The sequence below is a fragment of the Lutzomyia longipalpis genome, chromosome 1 (assembly GCF_024334085.1).
Source record: "Lutzomyia longipalpis isolate SR_M1_2022 chromosome 1, ASM2433408v1".
Taxonomy (NCBI): domain Eukaryota; kingdom Metazoa; phylum Arthropoda; class Insecta; order Diptera; family Psychodidae; genus Lutzomyia; species Lutzomyia longipalpis.
The window spans coordinates 24,148,808-24,166,040 of record NC_074707.1 but is presented as its reverse complement, the minus strand read 5'-3'; the positions used below and the strand labels follow the sequence as shown (position 1 = coordinate 24,166,040).

Sequence of the window (17,233 nt, the reverse complement as noted above, 5' to 3'; positions counted from 1 at the left end):
TTTCTCTATTATAAATAAATACCTATGTATACCTACGATGTTTACTGATTTACTTTATTATTGATTATGTTCAATTTATTTACTTTCATATTGATTTATTTAAATTCTCTTTCCCTTTTGTGTCTTCCAGAGCCTAGCAACTACGTGTGTTCCACCTGCAAGACGCGCCTACATTCAGCCTGGCGTCTCGTGCAGCATGTCCAACATTCACATGGAGTTAAAATTTATGTAGAGTCCTCACCGTCATCTCTCCTCATGTCTGCTTCCTCGCCAGCATCTTCGTCTTCTTCGTCATCGCTAAACCCCCTCAATTTGTTGGGTGTGGGCACAACGAAGGGTATCAAGGATCTCAGTGGCAGCTCGACGTGTTCCTCAGCCAGTTCATCGAGCAGCAGCACCCAACCGAGTCAATCGGTCTCTGTTCCACCACCCACCGCAACCACCCAAGTTGGATCAAGTCTCCCGCCGCCGGGGTTGAGACACCATCCACTCCTACCACCGCCCGATATGCATGGCAACCCCTTTGGACTCCTCCGAATGCCACTGCCACCCCTATCGCAGGGGCCCGTGGTGCCACCAGTGACACCACTCTTCTCACGACCCCACCCTGACCATCATTTTCGCATGGAACAGCTTGTGTCTGAGCAATTTAGACACCATGGCATAAACCTCGCCGCGGCGGCTGTAGCTGCTGCGAATTCCCTCGCAACGCCACATAGTACTGCCACGTTCCCATCACCATCGGCGGCATCGGCGACAGATACACGACCAGCCAGCTCTGGGGCACGTAGTACCATGCCTTCAAGCTCCGCAACAGCACCCGGAAGTACTGGATTGGGAGCACATGAACCGCAAATGGATTTTTACTCGCAGCGATTGCGACAGCTTGCCGGAACTACGAGTCCGGGAGCTGGTGGAGGTGCGGTTAACTCGAACTCGCCGAGTCCGCGCAAGCAATCGCCACCATTCGCGAGTCCCTCACCATCCCAGTTGCCCCCAACGCCGCTAACAAATACCAATTCTCGGCCACATAGCCTCACACCACCGGAAATAAAGACTTCTGGTGGTGACAATAGTACTGGTATTAACACCACGACGCCGCGTTCTGCCTCTACGCCACCGACACATCCATCAGCACCCGACGCTGGGGTGCATGCGTGTGAATTTTGTGGAAAGAAGTTCCGCTTCCAGAGTAGTCTCATTGTCCACCGACGCACCCATACTGGCGATAAGGAGCTCAAGTGTGCGAGTTGCGATTTCACGTGTCTCCATGCGGGGAAGCTGAAGCGCCACATGAAAGTACATCGTACACCAGATGATCAGAAGAGCAATACTGGGAGTGTGGAAACCCTCGATGGGGAGGATGAGAGTAATGATGAACTCGATGAGGAGGAGGAATTGCTCAAGGATGATGAAGATGATGAAGATCTCGATGATGGAGAGGAATTTGAGGATGAAGCAGAAGATCTCAGTGTACCCAATTCTAAGCTCCTTCTTGAGCATCATAAGCTCATGAGTCAGAGTGGTGTATCATCAAGCTTAGTTGGGGAACTAATGGACAAGTTTGGACTATCAAATATTGCTCAGTATTCGGAGGCATACAAACAGGCACTCCAGGAATCGGGTAATGCCCTCAAATTGCATTTGACGAGCAAGGATCGAGATAACAACAACAGCGCTGGAGCCATTCCTGGGCTGCAGGATAAACTCAATGGACTACCCGTGGCAGCACTGAGACTCCGTGAGGAATTCACCAAGAATATGCTGCAGCAACAGTCACAGCAGCAATCGCAGGTACCCCTATTTAATCCCTTTGAGAACCCATTTGAGGCCAGTAAGAGAATTAAGCTCGAGGGAGCTCCAGGACCTGATGGTGCATGGTGGGGACTACCCGGTCTCCATCGGGGAAACTCCCTATTTGAGGATCTCAAATCAAAGGGTGTAGCTGGGGTAGGGGGATCTGCAGCTGGTCTCCTGCAGAATCCACTGATGAAGAAGGAACAGAAGCGCAATGACACGTGCGAATACTGCGGGAAGATCTTCAAGAACTGCAGCAATCTCACTGTTCACCGTCGCAGTCATACAGGTGAGAAGCCCTATAAGTGTGAGCTGTGCTCCTATGCGTGCGCACAGAGCTCCAAGCTGACCCGCCACATGAAGACACACGGACGCATGGGGAAGGATGTGTACCGCTGTCGATTCTGTGATATGCCGTTCAGTGTGCCGTCGACACTTGAGAAGCACATGCGGAAGTGCGTTGTGAATCAAGGCAAGCAGCAAGCGGCGAGTCTAGGTGCACCACCGGGTGGTCATCTTGGCCCCATGCCCGCCGCCATGCCCATAATTGCCGCCGATGATGAGGGTAGTATGTCGATGCCTAAAACAGAGGCGGCATGACTCTTCCCGCCGTCCTGGGCTGCCGCCGCTGCTGCATACCAACTACCACCGGCAAGGCTCATGTCGCGCATCTTCTAGTCACGCTCCACCGCCGGCCAGCACACATGTCCACGCGGCGCCGCCTCGGCCCACTATTACACCCCACACTTACACCAAAGCTGATGCGATCCCTATTATATAATTGTTTAGTTAATTAATGTTCAAAGTGCTGACAGAGAAGGAAAATCCCAATAGGAACACACCGGAAGAGTCCAGGAAGGGTTTTTTATAGGATATTTTTCTTCTAAGTTTTTTTGTCTGTTTTATTAATTTTTTTTAATGTAAGAACTATTATTTAATTTGATTTATTCTTAAGACCAATATTTTAATCTATCAAACATGCACACTCGAATGCAGAAGACCAAAAATAAATAAATAAAAATAAGACATAAATCGGAAATGAAAAAATCCGTAATGTTTGTATACTACTTACATAAATTAAAGTACACCAAAAATTATGCACCATGTGTTCGAAATTTTCTGCAAGCGAGTGTGTCCCCGGGGAAACTTCCTCGCGCATCGTGCGAAAGTTTCCCCCTCGAAATGGATGATCCAGAAGAATCCCAATAATTTAATGTATATAATAAATACATTCATTTGCATGTGAGAGAGAAAAAATCTCCAAATTGATCTTCTTTTTTCCGAATATCAAGACTGATGAATTAGAATTCCTTGTTGATGAACACTTCTCCCACAAAAAGGGAGACTGAATGAGAATGTTTTGGACGAAACATAATTTTTTCTTCTTTGTGAATCAATAAAAGAAATTAAAATCTGTGACGAAATTTGTTATTTTTTTGTATCTATTTTATAGATGAAATTTTGATCAAAATTCATCAAAGTTTTTCTAATTTTCTAAAAGAAAAACTTCGATGAAAGAAAATTTCACTATTTTAGTCCACAAAAAATCCATTAAAAACTATTTGAATATTGATATGAAATTAATGGATAAGGGATGGAACAACTTTGTGTCTTTTCTTCTGAAGCATTTTTGAAGTCTGATGAGTTGTGTCTTTTGTTTGTGAAATTATTATTTTTTACATATTTATGTATGTTGCCCGTTTAGAAATTTTAGTTTCATTTTCCTTTCAATTTGAGGTAAAATCATTACCTTTCAATGAAACTTTAATTACTAATGGACATCCTACATGTTAATTTTATTATTTTCTTCTTTTATTATTGAATTTTTCTTTAAAAATTTCTTTTTTATGTACATTTTACACAAAAACATAGAAAAAAAAATCTATTTGCATTTTGAAGACGACATGGACCATATCCAAAAATATTAGAAAAAAAAACTCATAACTACAAATTCTTCAATGTAGTTTTGTGGTGAGGAACAGAATGTAGTATTATAGTCGCATTTGAAAAGGCAACCTTTAAAAAAAAACACAAAGAAAATTGAAACTAAATTAAAAACTCGCATTTTTGATGATAAAATTAATGAAAAATTATGAGAAATTCTACAAGTAATTAATTAAAAGTATGTTATAAATAAATGAATTATCACTAAATTTACTGTAAGAAGTGAAAAAGTTAGAATAGTGACGAAAAATAATATGAATGTACAAAAATTCAATATTTGAAGAAAAAATACAATTATTTCACTAAAAAAAAGTAAAGAAAAAAGTATTAATTGTGGGTGGTTCGTGTGGATAACCACCCAAAAAGATTTAAGAAAAAACAAATATTCCTATTAATTGTAACAATGAAAGTATAATACAAAAAAATCTTGATAAAACATTTGTAAATGTTCACGATGCAATTATAGAGAAGAAAAAAATTTCTAAAGAAAATTCAATGTAGAATAATGAAGAAAAAAACTTGTATCAAAAAATTTTCAGTGTTCTTTTTGCAGCATAATAGCTCTTAAATCAATGGAATAATTTCACAAATGAAACGCTAATACCAACAAACTTCTTTCTTTCTCCCATTCCCAATTGTAAGAGAAAAAAATCTCCAAAACTATCTTCTATTTATCGCATTACATTCACATAATAAATAATAAAAAAACAAACTTTTAATCTTTGTTTTTATTCAATCAAATAAAATTCGTATAAATGTCCTTTTTATTCTTGGCAAAAAAGCTCATAAAAGTTCATAATGAATGGTAATAGGATTAAAAGTAAAAAAAAAATACAAAAAATAGATAAAGAAAAAAAGAAACACTACATCTGAACACAGGGTATTTGACATTAATTAAGAAATAGAGAACTATTACAAAAAAAGTGAAAATAAATAAATGAAAAAGAAGAATAAGAAATCACACACAACACGTAAAAGAATTCAATTTATTCTGTCGGATTTTAAGGAAAAAATAAAGAAACACTAAAATTTTTTTTTCTTTCATGAAAATTTAAAATACAACAAAATATTCATCTCTTATTCTTTGTCAATTAGTAATTCATTCGTTCCAATTCCATATGAAAAGCAGTATAAGTAAAAAAAAACTTGATCCCACTTTATAACCTTATCGTTAGAAATCAAGACATAATTTACTAATTTTTTTTCACTCCGGTTACAAATGAAAAAACCTTAGAAAAAGATAGTGTGCGAGAAGTGGAAGAAAACTGAAAGAAAATCCAACTTACAGAAAAACCTATAGTAGACCTTAATAGAAAAGTATATTTAAGATTCACTTTTAAATTATTTATATATAAAATATATATTACAAATAGATCCAAATTGAATTACTATCTTTAATAAGGACGTATTTAAGATGATGAGTAATGAAATCACATTTGCAAATAAGAGCAAGATGAAATCTATTAAATGTAACTTATTGAATGTTTTCAAATACGAAAATTCATGAAGCAAAAAAAATCAACGCAAAAATTGTATAAATGTAAACGGTGAGAAGTAAAAGAATCACATAAATGCAAACATGAAAAAGAGAGATTGTTTCATTAAAAAAAATATACTGAGAAAAAGTGAAAAATATTTCTGTCTTTTCCTTACTTTTTTCTTCATCCTCTATCTGCTGTTGGTTTATTGGTTCATTCTCTACAACCCTTTCGCGATAATAGGGTCCTATGAGGTAATTATATATCTTTTTTTTACAGAATATTCAGTGTTCTAGATGTTTCAGATATAAATAATATTCCATTGCTTCTATCGCAAGTGTAGGATGAGATTTCGATAGTTCCCTGTAAGCGTTTCTTGACCACACAAAAACAGAATACTCAAAAGTTTTTTTTATGATCAACAAAATCGAAGATAAAAGAAACAAAATTCACGATTCTCATATAAAATGCTTCAGTACAAATAATTTCTAAATATTCGGTTTGTCAGATACCATGAAGTCATGAGAGGGTTAAAAAAAATACCTTAGCAAGAGCCCAAAGGTAGGCAAATGAGTAGGTAAAAAATATTTTCGTTATTTTCAAATTGTGTCCCAAAGTATGTATGTTGTTTCCCAACCCTATAAATAAAATGGAAAAGGTGCTTGTATGCGTGAAAATGTTACTTTCCCCTGAATTTAATCCAATAAGGATCTGATTGACTGACAATAAAAGAGAGAGCATTAGGAGAACGGTACACAAATTGGTAAGATTTTTTTTTAAATTTTACTGCAAGCTTTATAGTTTTGCTGGCAATAGATGCTAAACAAGAAAATTAATATAAGTTAAAATAGAATCTTAAAATGAGATTAAGGGTAAAAATATACCATACCTAGAACCCAAGATCCTAAAAATGTGCCATCAGAATCATCAATATCGTTTAATATTATGGGATGCAAACCGTATTTAAGTCTCTTCTTAATACTATGATTTAACTTAAAATAATCGTATTTTTATGTCAAAATATTAAAAAAAAAACAACTGATTAATTACCCCTTTAGCGTCCATTGCCTTGACACGTCATTGACTACACACTTATTAATTTTCACTGATTCAGACACTTTGATGATGGAATGGAAGTGTCTCAAAAGGCGACGAGAGTACCGCCGATATAATCTCCCCTTGATAGGTAGCACACTATATGCCTGTTGGCAGCACAAAAGAGTCGCCCGGTGGTCGAGCCATAGGGACAGGGTGGCAATTTTCCAGAAGCTTTTGTCCAATCCAACCACCCTCGAGCAATTTCTCGTCCGTTTTCATTGGTCAATACTGGGCACAAAAGGGTGGTTTGTGTGATTGTGTAGGAGGGCGAGTAAACACAAAAAGGGATGCAGACACTGCAGGCAGCCGTGCCAAGAGCCGTATTTCCAATATTTCGTCCATTCTGTGTCTCCTATTCAACCTCTGAACTGAAATTGCTTCTCGAGCACTTTTTGAGGGGTTCAAATTGCACTTTTTTTTTGCTTCTGTTTGCTATCTCCATGCACAATTCCATGCAATATATTCGTATTAGTGAGGGGTATGTTATTGAGAGAGAAAAATTACATTTAAAATTAAAATTAGAAAAATAATGGAGAATATGCCTTTAAATGTCCAGCGAATTCGCTAAAGTTAATTTGGTTGTAAGAAAAACATAAAAAAGTTGATTCAATAATTTAAGAAACTATAAGTATAGAAATTATGAAAAAAAAGTTTAATTTTTCCCATTTTCCAAAATTATTTTTAAAAAAATACTACCTACTCTAAAAATATGTAGTTAAAATATATAATTCAATGACGTTGGTGTTCAACTTCATGGCAAAAACCAAGTATTTTTTCATTGAAAAACCCCCTCAACGACAAAACATTTTCGGCTCGAAAGGGTTAATAAAAATTTGTTACCAAATATCTAACATTCTTCTTACCTGGCTATGAGACGTTATATCTAAAACTTTCCAGTCTTGTCTCAGGTTTCATTTCTTATAAGGATTGAGGACACAAAAGGGTCTTCCTAGAAAAAAGTTATATATATTCATATATACTATTTTCCCTATATGGCCTTCTAACTCGTGTCTCTTAATGCGGCAAGGATGAAAACGACAAAGAAAATACGAGAAGAAGGTATACGTGATTTTATTAAAAATCATACTGGAAAAGTGAAATTCTTAGCTGAAATTCTCTTTTTATAAAGCATTTTCTGGGAAATTTTCATATCTTGTAGACCATATTAAAAAGAAACAACAAAAAGCTAAGAAATGGATGCAATATTCGCTCGCCTAAAATGCATACATGAGTTATCAAGTCTTCGGTTATTGAATGATAAAAAGTCTTTTTTTCTTAGTTTATTTTGTATAATTTTATTCGATCATCTTATATTGTCAAATAATCTTATAAATTATGATTTTCTATGCATTTTTTTTAATTAAAAAAAACTACACCTCTTAACAAAGTAAAAAAAAGATAAATTATATAAAAACTGCAAAGATAAATAATAAATATAACATGGATGGAACAATATAAAGCGAAAGAACGGTAAGTAAAACTTACGGGCTGTGATTCTTTCTTTGTCAGTGAAATGTGAAATTGACGGAAAATTGGGGATAGGCAAATTTTGAGGAAGGCTTTCTCGCGTACCGAATCACAGCCAACGCCCACGATTAAGGCTTTTCACAAAATTTCTGAGCGTTGGCTGTGATTCGGTGCGCGAGAAAGCCTTCCTCAAAATTTGCCTATCCCCAATTTTCCGTCAATTTCACATTTCACTGACAAAGAAAGAATCACAGCCCGTAAGTTTTACTTACCGTTCTTTCGCTTTATATTGTTCCATCCATGTTATATTTATTATTTATCTTTGCAGTTTTTTATATATTTATCTTTGCATTTTTATATGTATATATAATGTATATATCTATGCATTTATATATATTTTATTTAATTTTATATGTGTATATATAAAACGCCCCGCTTCGCGGGGCGTTGGACTTATGCAACTCAAGATATGACATGTAAACTTTAAAAAGCGATATCTCCGGAATGGCTACATAGATTTTGTTCATTTTTGGCATGGTGATAGATATTATAGTCAACTATAACATATCAAAATATGAAGCAATTCTATATTTCAGTAATTTATCTTTAATGAAATTTTCATAAAATTTTAAGGTTTCGCAAAACCTTTCATATGTGCTTGATTTAAAATCATCAAAATATGACATGTAAACTTTAAAATTCGATATCTCCGGAACGGCTACATAGATTTTCTTCATTTTTGGCATGGTGATAGATATTATAATCAACTATAACATATCTAAATATGATGCAATTCTATAAAGCGGTGCTCGAGATATTCATCGAAAACTCATCGAAAATTTTGTTTTCGATTTTTAGTCCCCTAGCGGTCACATTTGAAACTTCAGATGTTCTAGAAAGTTGTAGGGTTTGTTGAGAGCTTTCATTTGAGCCCGGGTTGATCAAAATCGGTCAAGCCGTTTTCGAGTTATGGTCGATTTTCGATGAAAAATTGTGACGGCTATATTGGCTAAACGGTTTGACCGATTTTCGAAAATGAGGTATCGTTGGAAAGGTCTTGATGGCCCCTACAACATATCAAAATTTCAGATTTTTAGCTATTACAGGGGCTGAGATATAGCGAAAACAAATTTTTGAGGTTATTCAAAATGGCGGACGGAGGGGTGGGGGGTTGGATTTGACTTCATAATCGGATGTCTTCCACCTGATATATGAACTTTGCCGTTGACCGCAAGTCTCTATCTATTACCGTTCTCTCGCAATTTAGCGTTGTACTCCGGCCGGCCGGACGGACGGACGGACCAATTTTTGGCGCATACGTTTTTTGGAATGTGGGGACCCTAATTCGTGCTCATCCCAAGTTTGAGCCCGATCTGACGACTTTGCATTTTAGAGTGTACACAGAAGCTGTGCTTCTTTGAAGAAAGAATCACAGCTAAAAGCTCAATGTCCTCAATGAATGCACAATTAAAGAAATCATTCAAGACGAAATTTCCCTTTATTGTAAGGAATGGAAAGCAAAAGTGATGCATGTGAGTGGGGTAAAGGGAACGTCAAGGGACTTTTTGACTTTGTCTACCCAGGAGAACTTTACAACGTGCTTTCGGGTGAGCTTTGTGTGTATTTTGTGCGCCGGAAAAGGGACCCAAAATTCGGCAACATCCTGGAATGAATAGTTTAGTGGGTGGCGCACGTAATGTGTCGAGTCGAGTCAAATTATTCTTTGCCATGTTCTAGTAATTAGTGTTGAAAAGGACGACTTGATTTATGACAGTTAAGTGACGCCATATGTTATCCACCTCCAACTTTCCCATCTACCGTTGAGTTTTGCTGATGTGTTCCACCCATCGAAAGGACGATCTCATGGGTGGGTGGACTTTTGGTCTTTGAGGGGGTGGTGGTGGTAGCAATCGTCCCATGATGGATTTGGTAATTACACGCATACGAAGCCACACACATAATCAAAATGCGAAAAGGAGGAAATTTCCCGGGAAGCAAGTTCTCGTTATATATGTATGTAAAGTATATAGCATGGTAAAATATTCGCTGCCACAGCTAAAGGGTTGTAAAAGGAAAAGACGGTAGATTTCTTTCCAACCCCATCGCTTTCCTCACTCAATAAATCAATGAGGAGACGACTCAACTAATTCGTGCTCCTTTAACCCTAAATCCCGCGAAAGAGACCGTGGACGGAGCAAATATTTTCACCCAAGACATCTAAAATCGTGTGTCCAGTTTTTGACCAGGGCAAGCCGTCGGTGATAAATGGTTTTCCCATCGCAAAATCCAGTTTGTCGTCACGCCGGCCAAATATTTGTGTCCTCGGAGCACACGTGAAAAGAGGTGCCGATGTAACCTCTTGCAACGATGTGGCTTATTCAATTACTCCACTATACTATAACATTTGCATGCATGGGACGCATGAGAAATTCTTGTAATAATTCTACAGGAAACTTGTTTGATTGACAAAGAAGTTTGGTCTCATTGCCCGAGAGGGAAGCGTTCCCTCTTCACATGTTTAAATGTTCAAAGTTTGAATACAGTTTATTAGAATATTTAACTCAAAAATACTAAACAAAAAAATTAAAACTTTTATTAAAATTCAGGAAAATGTAAAGCTTCACGTTTGGGTCTGTATATTAATTGATGTACCAACGTATAGCAACACTCAAGCATTTAGAAAGTAGGTATTTGATCAAACTGAATCCGGATTTGCCCATGAATTTTTTGAGACTTTCGCGAAGTTTGATTTAAAAAAAACACCAAATTTTAATCAAATCTCTTGAAATTTCGTACCACAAATTCTAATACTATTTCTATAGTTGAATAAAAACATTTATATGTTATTTTTATGCACTCAAAGTCAACAAAGAAAATTTTCCGAGTGAGGTACTAAATAGAGAAATCTGGGTTAACTATTCACCTTTATGAGACGTTTTTCACTTTTTTCTCCAAAATCTTATTCAAATTCTCACCTTAAACGATCGAATTTTTTATTTTAAAAATGAGAGCTTTCTTAGACCTTATATAAAATTAAGTGGGCTTTCTAAAATATAGAATTTAAGTTCTTTTAATTTATTCTTATCAAGCTGAATTAATTTAGGATAGTCTAACATTCTGCAAAAACTTGACCATATTTTGTGCGTCTATTGTAAATATTTTCCATAGTACATTGTATTATGTAGTATATGTAATAATGGTGATTTCTTGCAAAGATAGACTAACCATACCCAGATTGTATGTATACACAAAATCTCACATTCTCGAGGAATGAAGAACGTGATTCCCAAGATTTTCTTGAGCCCAAAGTTCACAATTTTGCGAGAAGACGGTCGACGTGGTTGAATTCAGGCTTCTCATTTTCCTATACCCTCAACACATCCGAGGGTCCTTCTTCACATCCCAGTAATTTGTGTGACTTGCCCCTTCAACCCCCGTGCGCACACATACACACTTTTGGCAAGGGAAGCGAGATGATCCCAGGGAAGGAAAGTGGAGAAATGGATTGAGGATGATGATGGGGTTATGTTGAAAATGTTTTCCAAAGTCATTAGTTATCGCCTTGAAATTCAGGAAAATGTGTACACACATGGTGAACGGCCCGGGGAATGGGTGAAGATGGAAAATATAAGGACTTTGGTCCTCGTTAATGAAATCTCAACAACAGCCAAACGCGATCTTTCACTCTTCAACCCCAAAAAGAGAGGGGCCTTCTCTCCTCACATTTTGTGTGGTGAAAACCTCAACATATACATACATATATACATGTTGGCTTTTTCGCCCTCTCGCTCATTCATCTACTAGGTGGAGAAAATCCAAGAAGGGCACGCTGGGTGGATAGGTTTACGAACGGACCCACCGCAGCCACATTTATCATTAAATCTTGAAGGGGTTGCTATTTTAGCACCCTTTAGGCACACCAAAACTATTGTGTGGATGTGACATACACAAATTTCCAAATAAAGGTTTCACTTCTTTGTCTCACCCACTCACCCTCTCGCTTTTTCTCTGCCACGTCACTTCCGGAAGGCACTCTTGATAAGTGGTTGTCCATTGTCCGCATTTTCATTCACACGTCCTCGACCTCCTATTGGCGCTCAACTCACACAGCAAACGTGCAGCAAACAATTGGTTTTTCTCACGGATGTGCGCTTCTTATGTGAGACAAGAAGTTATATTGAGAAAATATATACTAGAACTATATAGTATTTGGAAATTAATTGTACCTTCATATACTTATAGTTTTTATTGATTTTTTGAATAATCGAGGGGTAATTTTCTAGACGTCGTTTTCTAACCAAGACTTTATCAAGTAATTTAACTTGAAAGATTTTGAAATTTTTGATCATCTTTAAGTATTTTCTGGATATCCAGTATGATTTTAGTTTTTAGGATCGATAAGATTATATCGACCGCGGTTTAACCTATTTAACCAAGCATAGCCAAAGATTTTTCCCATTTTTCCTCTTAAAATGAATTTTTTTTCTTCGATTTACATTAAAAATATTCCGTTTAGAATGTTATTAAAAAGATTTTTTTTTAAATATTTAAAATTACAAATATTACATAGCAGATATTTATACACAATTTAATAAAAAACACAATTATCTATTTTTTTTGTAAAATATACACCTAAGAAATCTTTTTCATTATTCATTTTTTTTCGAACGTTGCCACAGAAAGGAGCTTGAAATTAGAAATGGTCTTAATTCTTGGAAAATGTCTCATGAAATGCTGATCCCTCCTCATGCAAAATGCATGGGATTCCAGAGACAGAGAATGTTGTTGTTATTCTTTGAACCCTAATGGTGAGTGTGTGTCAAATAATTACGCTCTGGCAAGGGTTTGGAATTGTAAAGGGGTGTCCTGGGAGGGGTGGAAAAATTTATTCAACCCTGTGTGCGTGTAATTTCAGAAAAAGGGGGTCGTGTCCATTCAAAATCCACTCGCCCCTATACAGTAGATGAGGAAGAGAATAGCTACATGAGAATGAGATGTGAATGCAAAGAATGTCGTTTGCTGGCTTCCACCAACCCCTAAACTCACCAATTTGGTCCTTTGCCATTTTAGGAACGGGCTACGAGGGGATACCGAAAAGCTAGAGAATATTCGTTGTATAGTTGATTCGGATGGGCGAAAGGGTATATAAAAGGAGCCTTCCTAGTGAGAAGTTCTGAAGAAATTACGAACAAAAAGGGTTGAAATATTTTAACATCACTTCGAGGATAAACTTATGACTGTCGTCATTATTTTAAACTCTCTCTCTCACTGTGGCTCCTTCCATTTCCCTTCCAATGGTCGCCTTCGTTCCATTCCAAAGAACCACCATCGCCGTCGTCGCCACGCTGGAATGGACGAAGTGTTCTGGGCGGGAGGGAAAAGGGTCGACACTGAGTCACAGAGAGAGATAGAGGGTACAGAATATATCTCGAAAAGCCAACAAATGGTGTCCTAACTCACCCCAATGCCCAAAAACCCTGTGCAACTTTCATCCCATATTGGACCAACTGACTCATGTTTTCCACATTGTTCCATCTTCTTGTGTTTGTGCGACGCGCACATGGACCACCCTCGTTCCAGAATTATAGAATCCTTGCCAAGGCCATATAGAGGAATCAAGCCGCCACCATCGTTGGGAGCTATAGAAAAGGCAATATTATATGAATATTTGAGAGAGTCTCCTCCCGGAAAATGTGGAAGACACCACAAATGCCACAATGGAGCCACCTCATTCCACCCTTTCAACTTTTCATTTTAGGTAAACCCCCTCCCCATCACCCTCTACCCCGTAGACATTTTTGTCCTTTCCACCGCACTTCTGGCAAACCAGTGAGAGAGATATCCACCCAAGACCCCCAAAACAAAGGCGTACACACACTTTGTTGGAAACTACATACCCTTCAAATGACATACCACGCGGCCAGGAACGGAAGGGTGACTTTCCCGCAACATCTCCTCCACCCAACCACCATCCCTCCTTTTTTGGTCATGTGAAGAAAAATATTTTTTAATTTACCAAAATGAGAATGCAAATTCTGCACTCTGGCTCAAGGAATGAGGTTTCACTGGCGGAAGATGGAGACCAAAGACTATACGAGAAAATTCCTACAATGATAAATTCTTCTCCAACCCTCAAAACACACCACATTTGAAATTTATTGTTTTAGAGACTCTCTTCTCGCTCTAGCTTAAAAGTTGCCTAGAAATGGAGGGTGAGCTGAACGTGAAAATGTTTACCTCATCCCGACGTCTCCTTCCCCACATCCGGGGGTTGTCTTTTGGGATTGAATTTCCGCATCCACGCTCTGGGTGACCATTTTCCAGAGCCGTATTCAACGTTGAGAAATTTGAAAATACTAAAAGCTGTCTGAGCTGCAGAAGAAGATTTATAAAAATCAAGAAAATAAAATATTAACTCTCTTTGTAATATTAATTCATTGGTGTAACATATAGGAGATATCCTGGCAAGTTTATTTACATAAACCCTATTATAGTATTTTCACATATAGAATAATGGAAATGGAATGAATAGGGATCTCCTGGATGTTTATGTGAAATAGAAAATCCATTCTTGGAAAATTCTCAATAGAGCTCTTCACAGCAATAAGCTATTTCACGTATATTCTTAGAGATGGGTTGAGTATGGCATGCATTTAAAGTAATTCTGGATGGAGGAAATTGAACAAGGGTGGAAAGCTTGATTGCAATTAATTTGCTGTCTGTCGCTTTGGCGTTGATGATGCCATTTTCGGATGGACACACCAAACTTGATCTCCCTCAATCAATAATTCAATTTACTCCCAAAGTTTCGTCTTTGCCCAAGTTTCGTAGGGCAACAGGAGAGACGGAAGGGAAAAAGAAGTGAATTTTCCAAAAGGGAGTACAAGAGATTTTCTCTGGTGTGGAATCTTGAAGACAAACGAAGTGGTTTCCATCCCTCCATCTGTAATTTCACAAATTAATCCACATACATACATATATACACACACATACGGAACTGAAGGAATTCACATGAAGGAACAGGAAGAGGAATACTGCGTTTGCGGAGTTGGGCGTCCGGTTTAGGGGATAAAGGGTGGCGGTTGAAATCACTCCGAAAGGAGGTTGGTGATTCAAGGAGTGTCTAGTGTGTGCGAGAGAAATGTGTTTGTTCCAGGAAAAGACAAAAGGGTGACCATGATTAACGACTTTTGGTGTCGGCTTGTACTTTGCACACATTCGCCTCTAAATATTCGTCCTTTCTCCCTCTACTCGTCTCTTTTCATCTCATTTACCATGGTTGAAATTTTCATTTAGAAATACCCACTTCCAATTGGATAAATTTGGAGCCAGCGCCTCATAAGACTGCCTATATATGTATGTATGTGGAAGCTTCCCAAAGACCCTTCGTTTTACATTTACTTTCAAACCCAAAAATTAGTACACGCCACTCTTGGGTTATTTGCATTTTTGATTCTCTCGACACCGGAAGACCGAAATACCCTTCCGTGGGACCAAAAGAGGAAATATGAAAATATTATCTGAATAATACTAGAATTTATTCCGAATATACATGCCTACATAACATCACATCAATATATGTATGTAATATAGATTTTATAAACAATTTAATTCTTTAAGATGATGAAAATGTGAAAATTGGTAAAATTTGATCCCTTAATGTTAATAATGAATTGTACAATGTGGTCTCCGCAAAAGTTCTTCAATTTTCATTTTAAGCCGATTTTTAGCTTTTCTCGACATAACAAAATGGTAAATTTTGTTAAATCGTTAGCTTGGTTAATTAACGTCTCTTTTAAGATTAGATTAGATTAGATTTCATTTATTAATATCCAAAGAAAAATACATTTTCATCATGAATCCAAAATCGATTCTTTTGGCACTCGGGAAAATCTGAAGCGCCTCAAGGTTAAAGTTTAGGATTTTTTTAAAATATAAAACTACTTTATTACTTAGAATTTTTGGACTACTTGAACCACAGGCTGTAGTTCCGGACCCACTATAGATCATTTGACAAAAAGCTACAAAATTCGTGTCAAAGGTTAAACTAATCTAACCCCTAGAGTTAATTTGTAACCAAGATCATTGAGATCAAAGAGCACCAGCATCATTTCATCCCAAAAAGGATGGGGTAACTCTTTTTGGTCCAGTTTGACGAGATTTCTCCCCTGTTTTGGCCAAATGAATACCAAACTGTTGCACCACAGAATCCTGTAGGTATTATACACCTATCCAGCATCAACAAGACAAGAGGGCATGAATCTCATTCATAAATGCCTAGAGTTGTAAGTTTTCCTTCACAAAGAGAATATATGGGGGCAGCAAAATACCTGTAAATATGAAATCAAACTTTAATACAAAAATTTGAAAAAAAAATCTTAACAACCTTGTGATTAACTAAAAAAAAAATAGAATAAAGAACACAAACGGGCACTGAATTAAATTAAAAGTAAATTAAATTGAATTACTAATTTATTTCAACAGAAAATTTAAAATATAAATTTAAAGCAATTCATGGTAACATTTTGCATTTCCAACAAGCTATTTATATTGAAGAGTAGCAAAGTAAGAGGGAAAGAACCCCTGACTCGAAAAAATAGACATCAAAAACTTATTTATAATTCAGGGAATCAATTTGCAATAAAAATTTTTCAACTGATGCCTTTTAAATCCAACTGGCTTCATGTGAGCTTCTGCTTGCAACTGGCGTGGAAAATTTCCCCTTTGGCTTTATGATTGAATGTCCAAAATGGCTGGACAGGCATCCCTAATAATCTTGCAGAAGGGATCAAATGTTGCTGAATTAGCCAATCTATCGTGAATACACACAGGCAACATAAATTCCATGTAGAAAAAATCCACCCTCCGACAGTTTTGTGATTCGTGGTGGGAGAAAAGCGATAAAACACAGAGCTCAAGAGGAATAAATCATCTCACAGTGAGTACAAAAAAGCCACCCCATCGTGAAGGGGTTGTGAGAAATACCATCTTGAAAATTTCACTGATAAAAATCTCATATTTGTGGAGATAATTAACTAAGGAAAGTGTGAAGGAGTTCTCAATGATTTCTCCAGCTCAATCTGTAACATACATATTTAGGATAATAACAATAATGTGTGTCTTTTAGTCAATTAAGGATGGAAATCGTGTGAAATGTGAAAATTTTCACACCCAACACACAAACCGGAAATGAATTTTGAAATTGGGGTAAAACTGAAAATCACCCTCATCAAGTCATTCTATAATTAAGAGATCCACAAATCGCGTGATTTTGGGGGGAATTTGAAATCTCCGTGTGGAAACTTCCCACTTTAATCTAATCTCAATGAAATTTCCACACACTCTCCATCGCTCACAACCTACCGGAAATGGATCACAGCATCTTGTGGGCGATTTCAATTTTATTGACTGAAATTAATATACGCCCTCCGGGTGAATGATTTTGATGT

General features: G+C 37.0%; 1 protein-coding gene across 1 annotated transcript in view; it reads left to right on the top strand.

Annotated features, from left to right (window-relative positions):
• Positions 1-5,374, top strand: part of LOC129797365 (B-cell lymphoma/leukemia 11A) — a 33,970-nt gene extending 28,596 nt beyond the window's left edge. Inside the window, exon 5 of the mRNA XM_055839829.1 lies at positions 131-5,374. Coding sequence (XP_055695804.1) covers positions 131-2,397 — 2,267 coding nt within the window. The 3' untranslated portion in view covers positions 2,398-5,374. The remainder of the gene's footprint in view (positions 1-130) is intronic.
• The last annotated feature ends 11,859 nt before the right edge of the window (positions 5,375-17,233 follow it).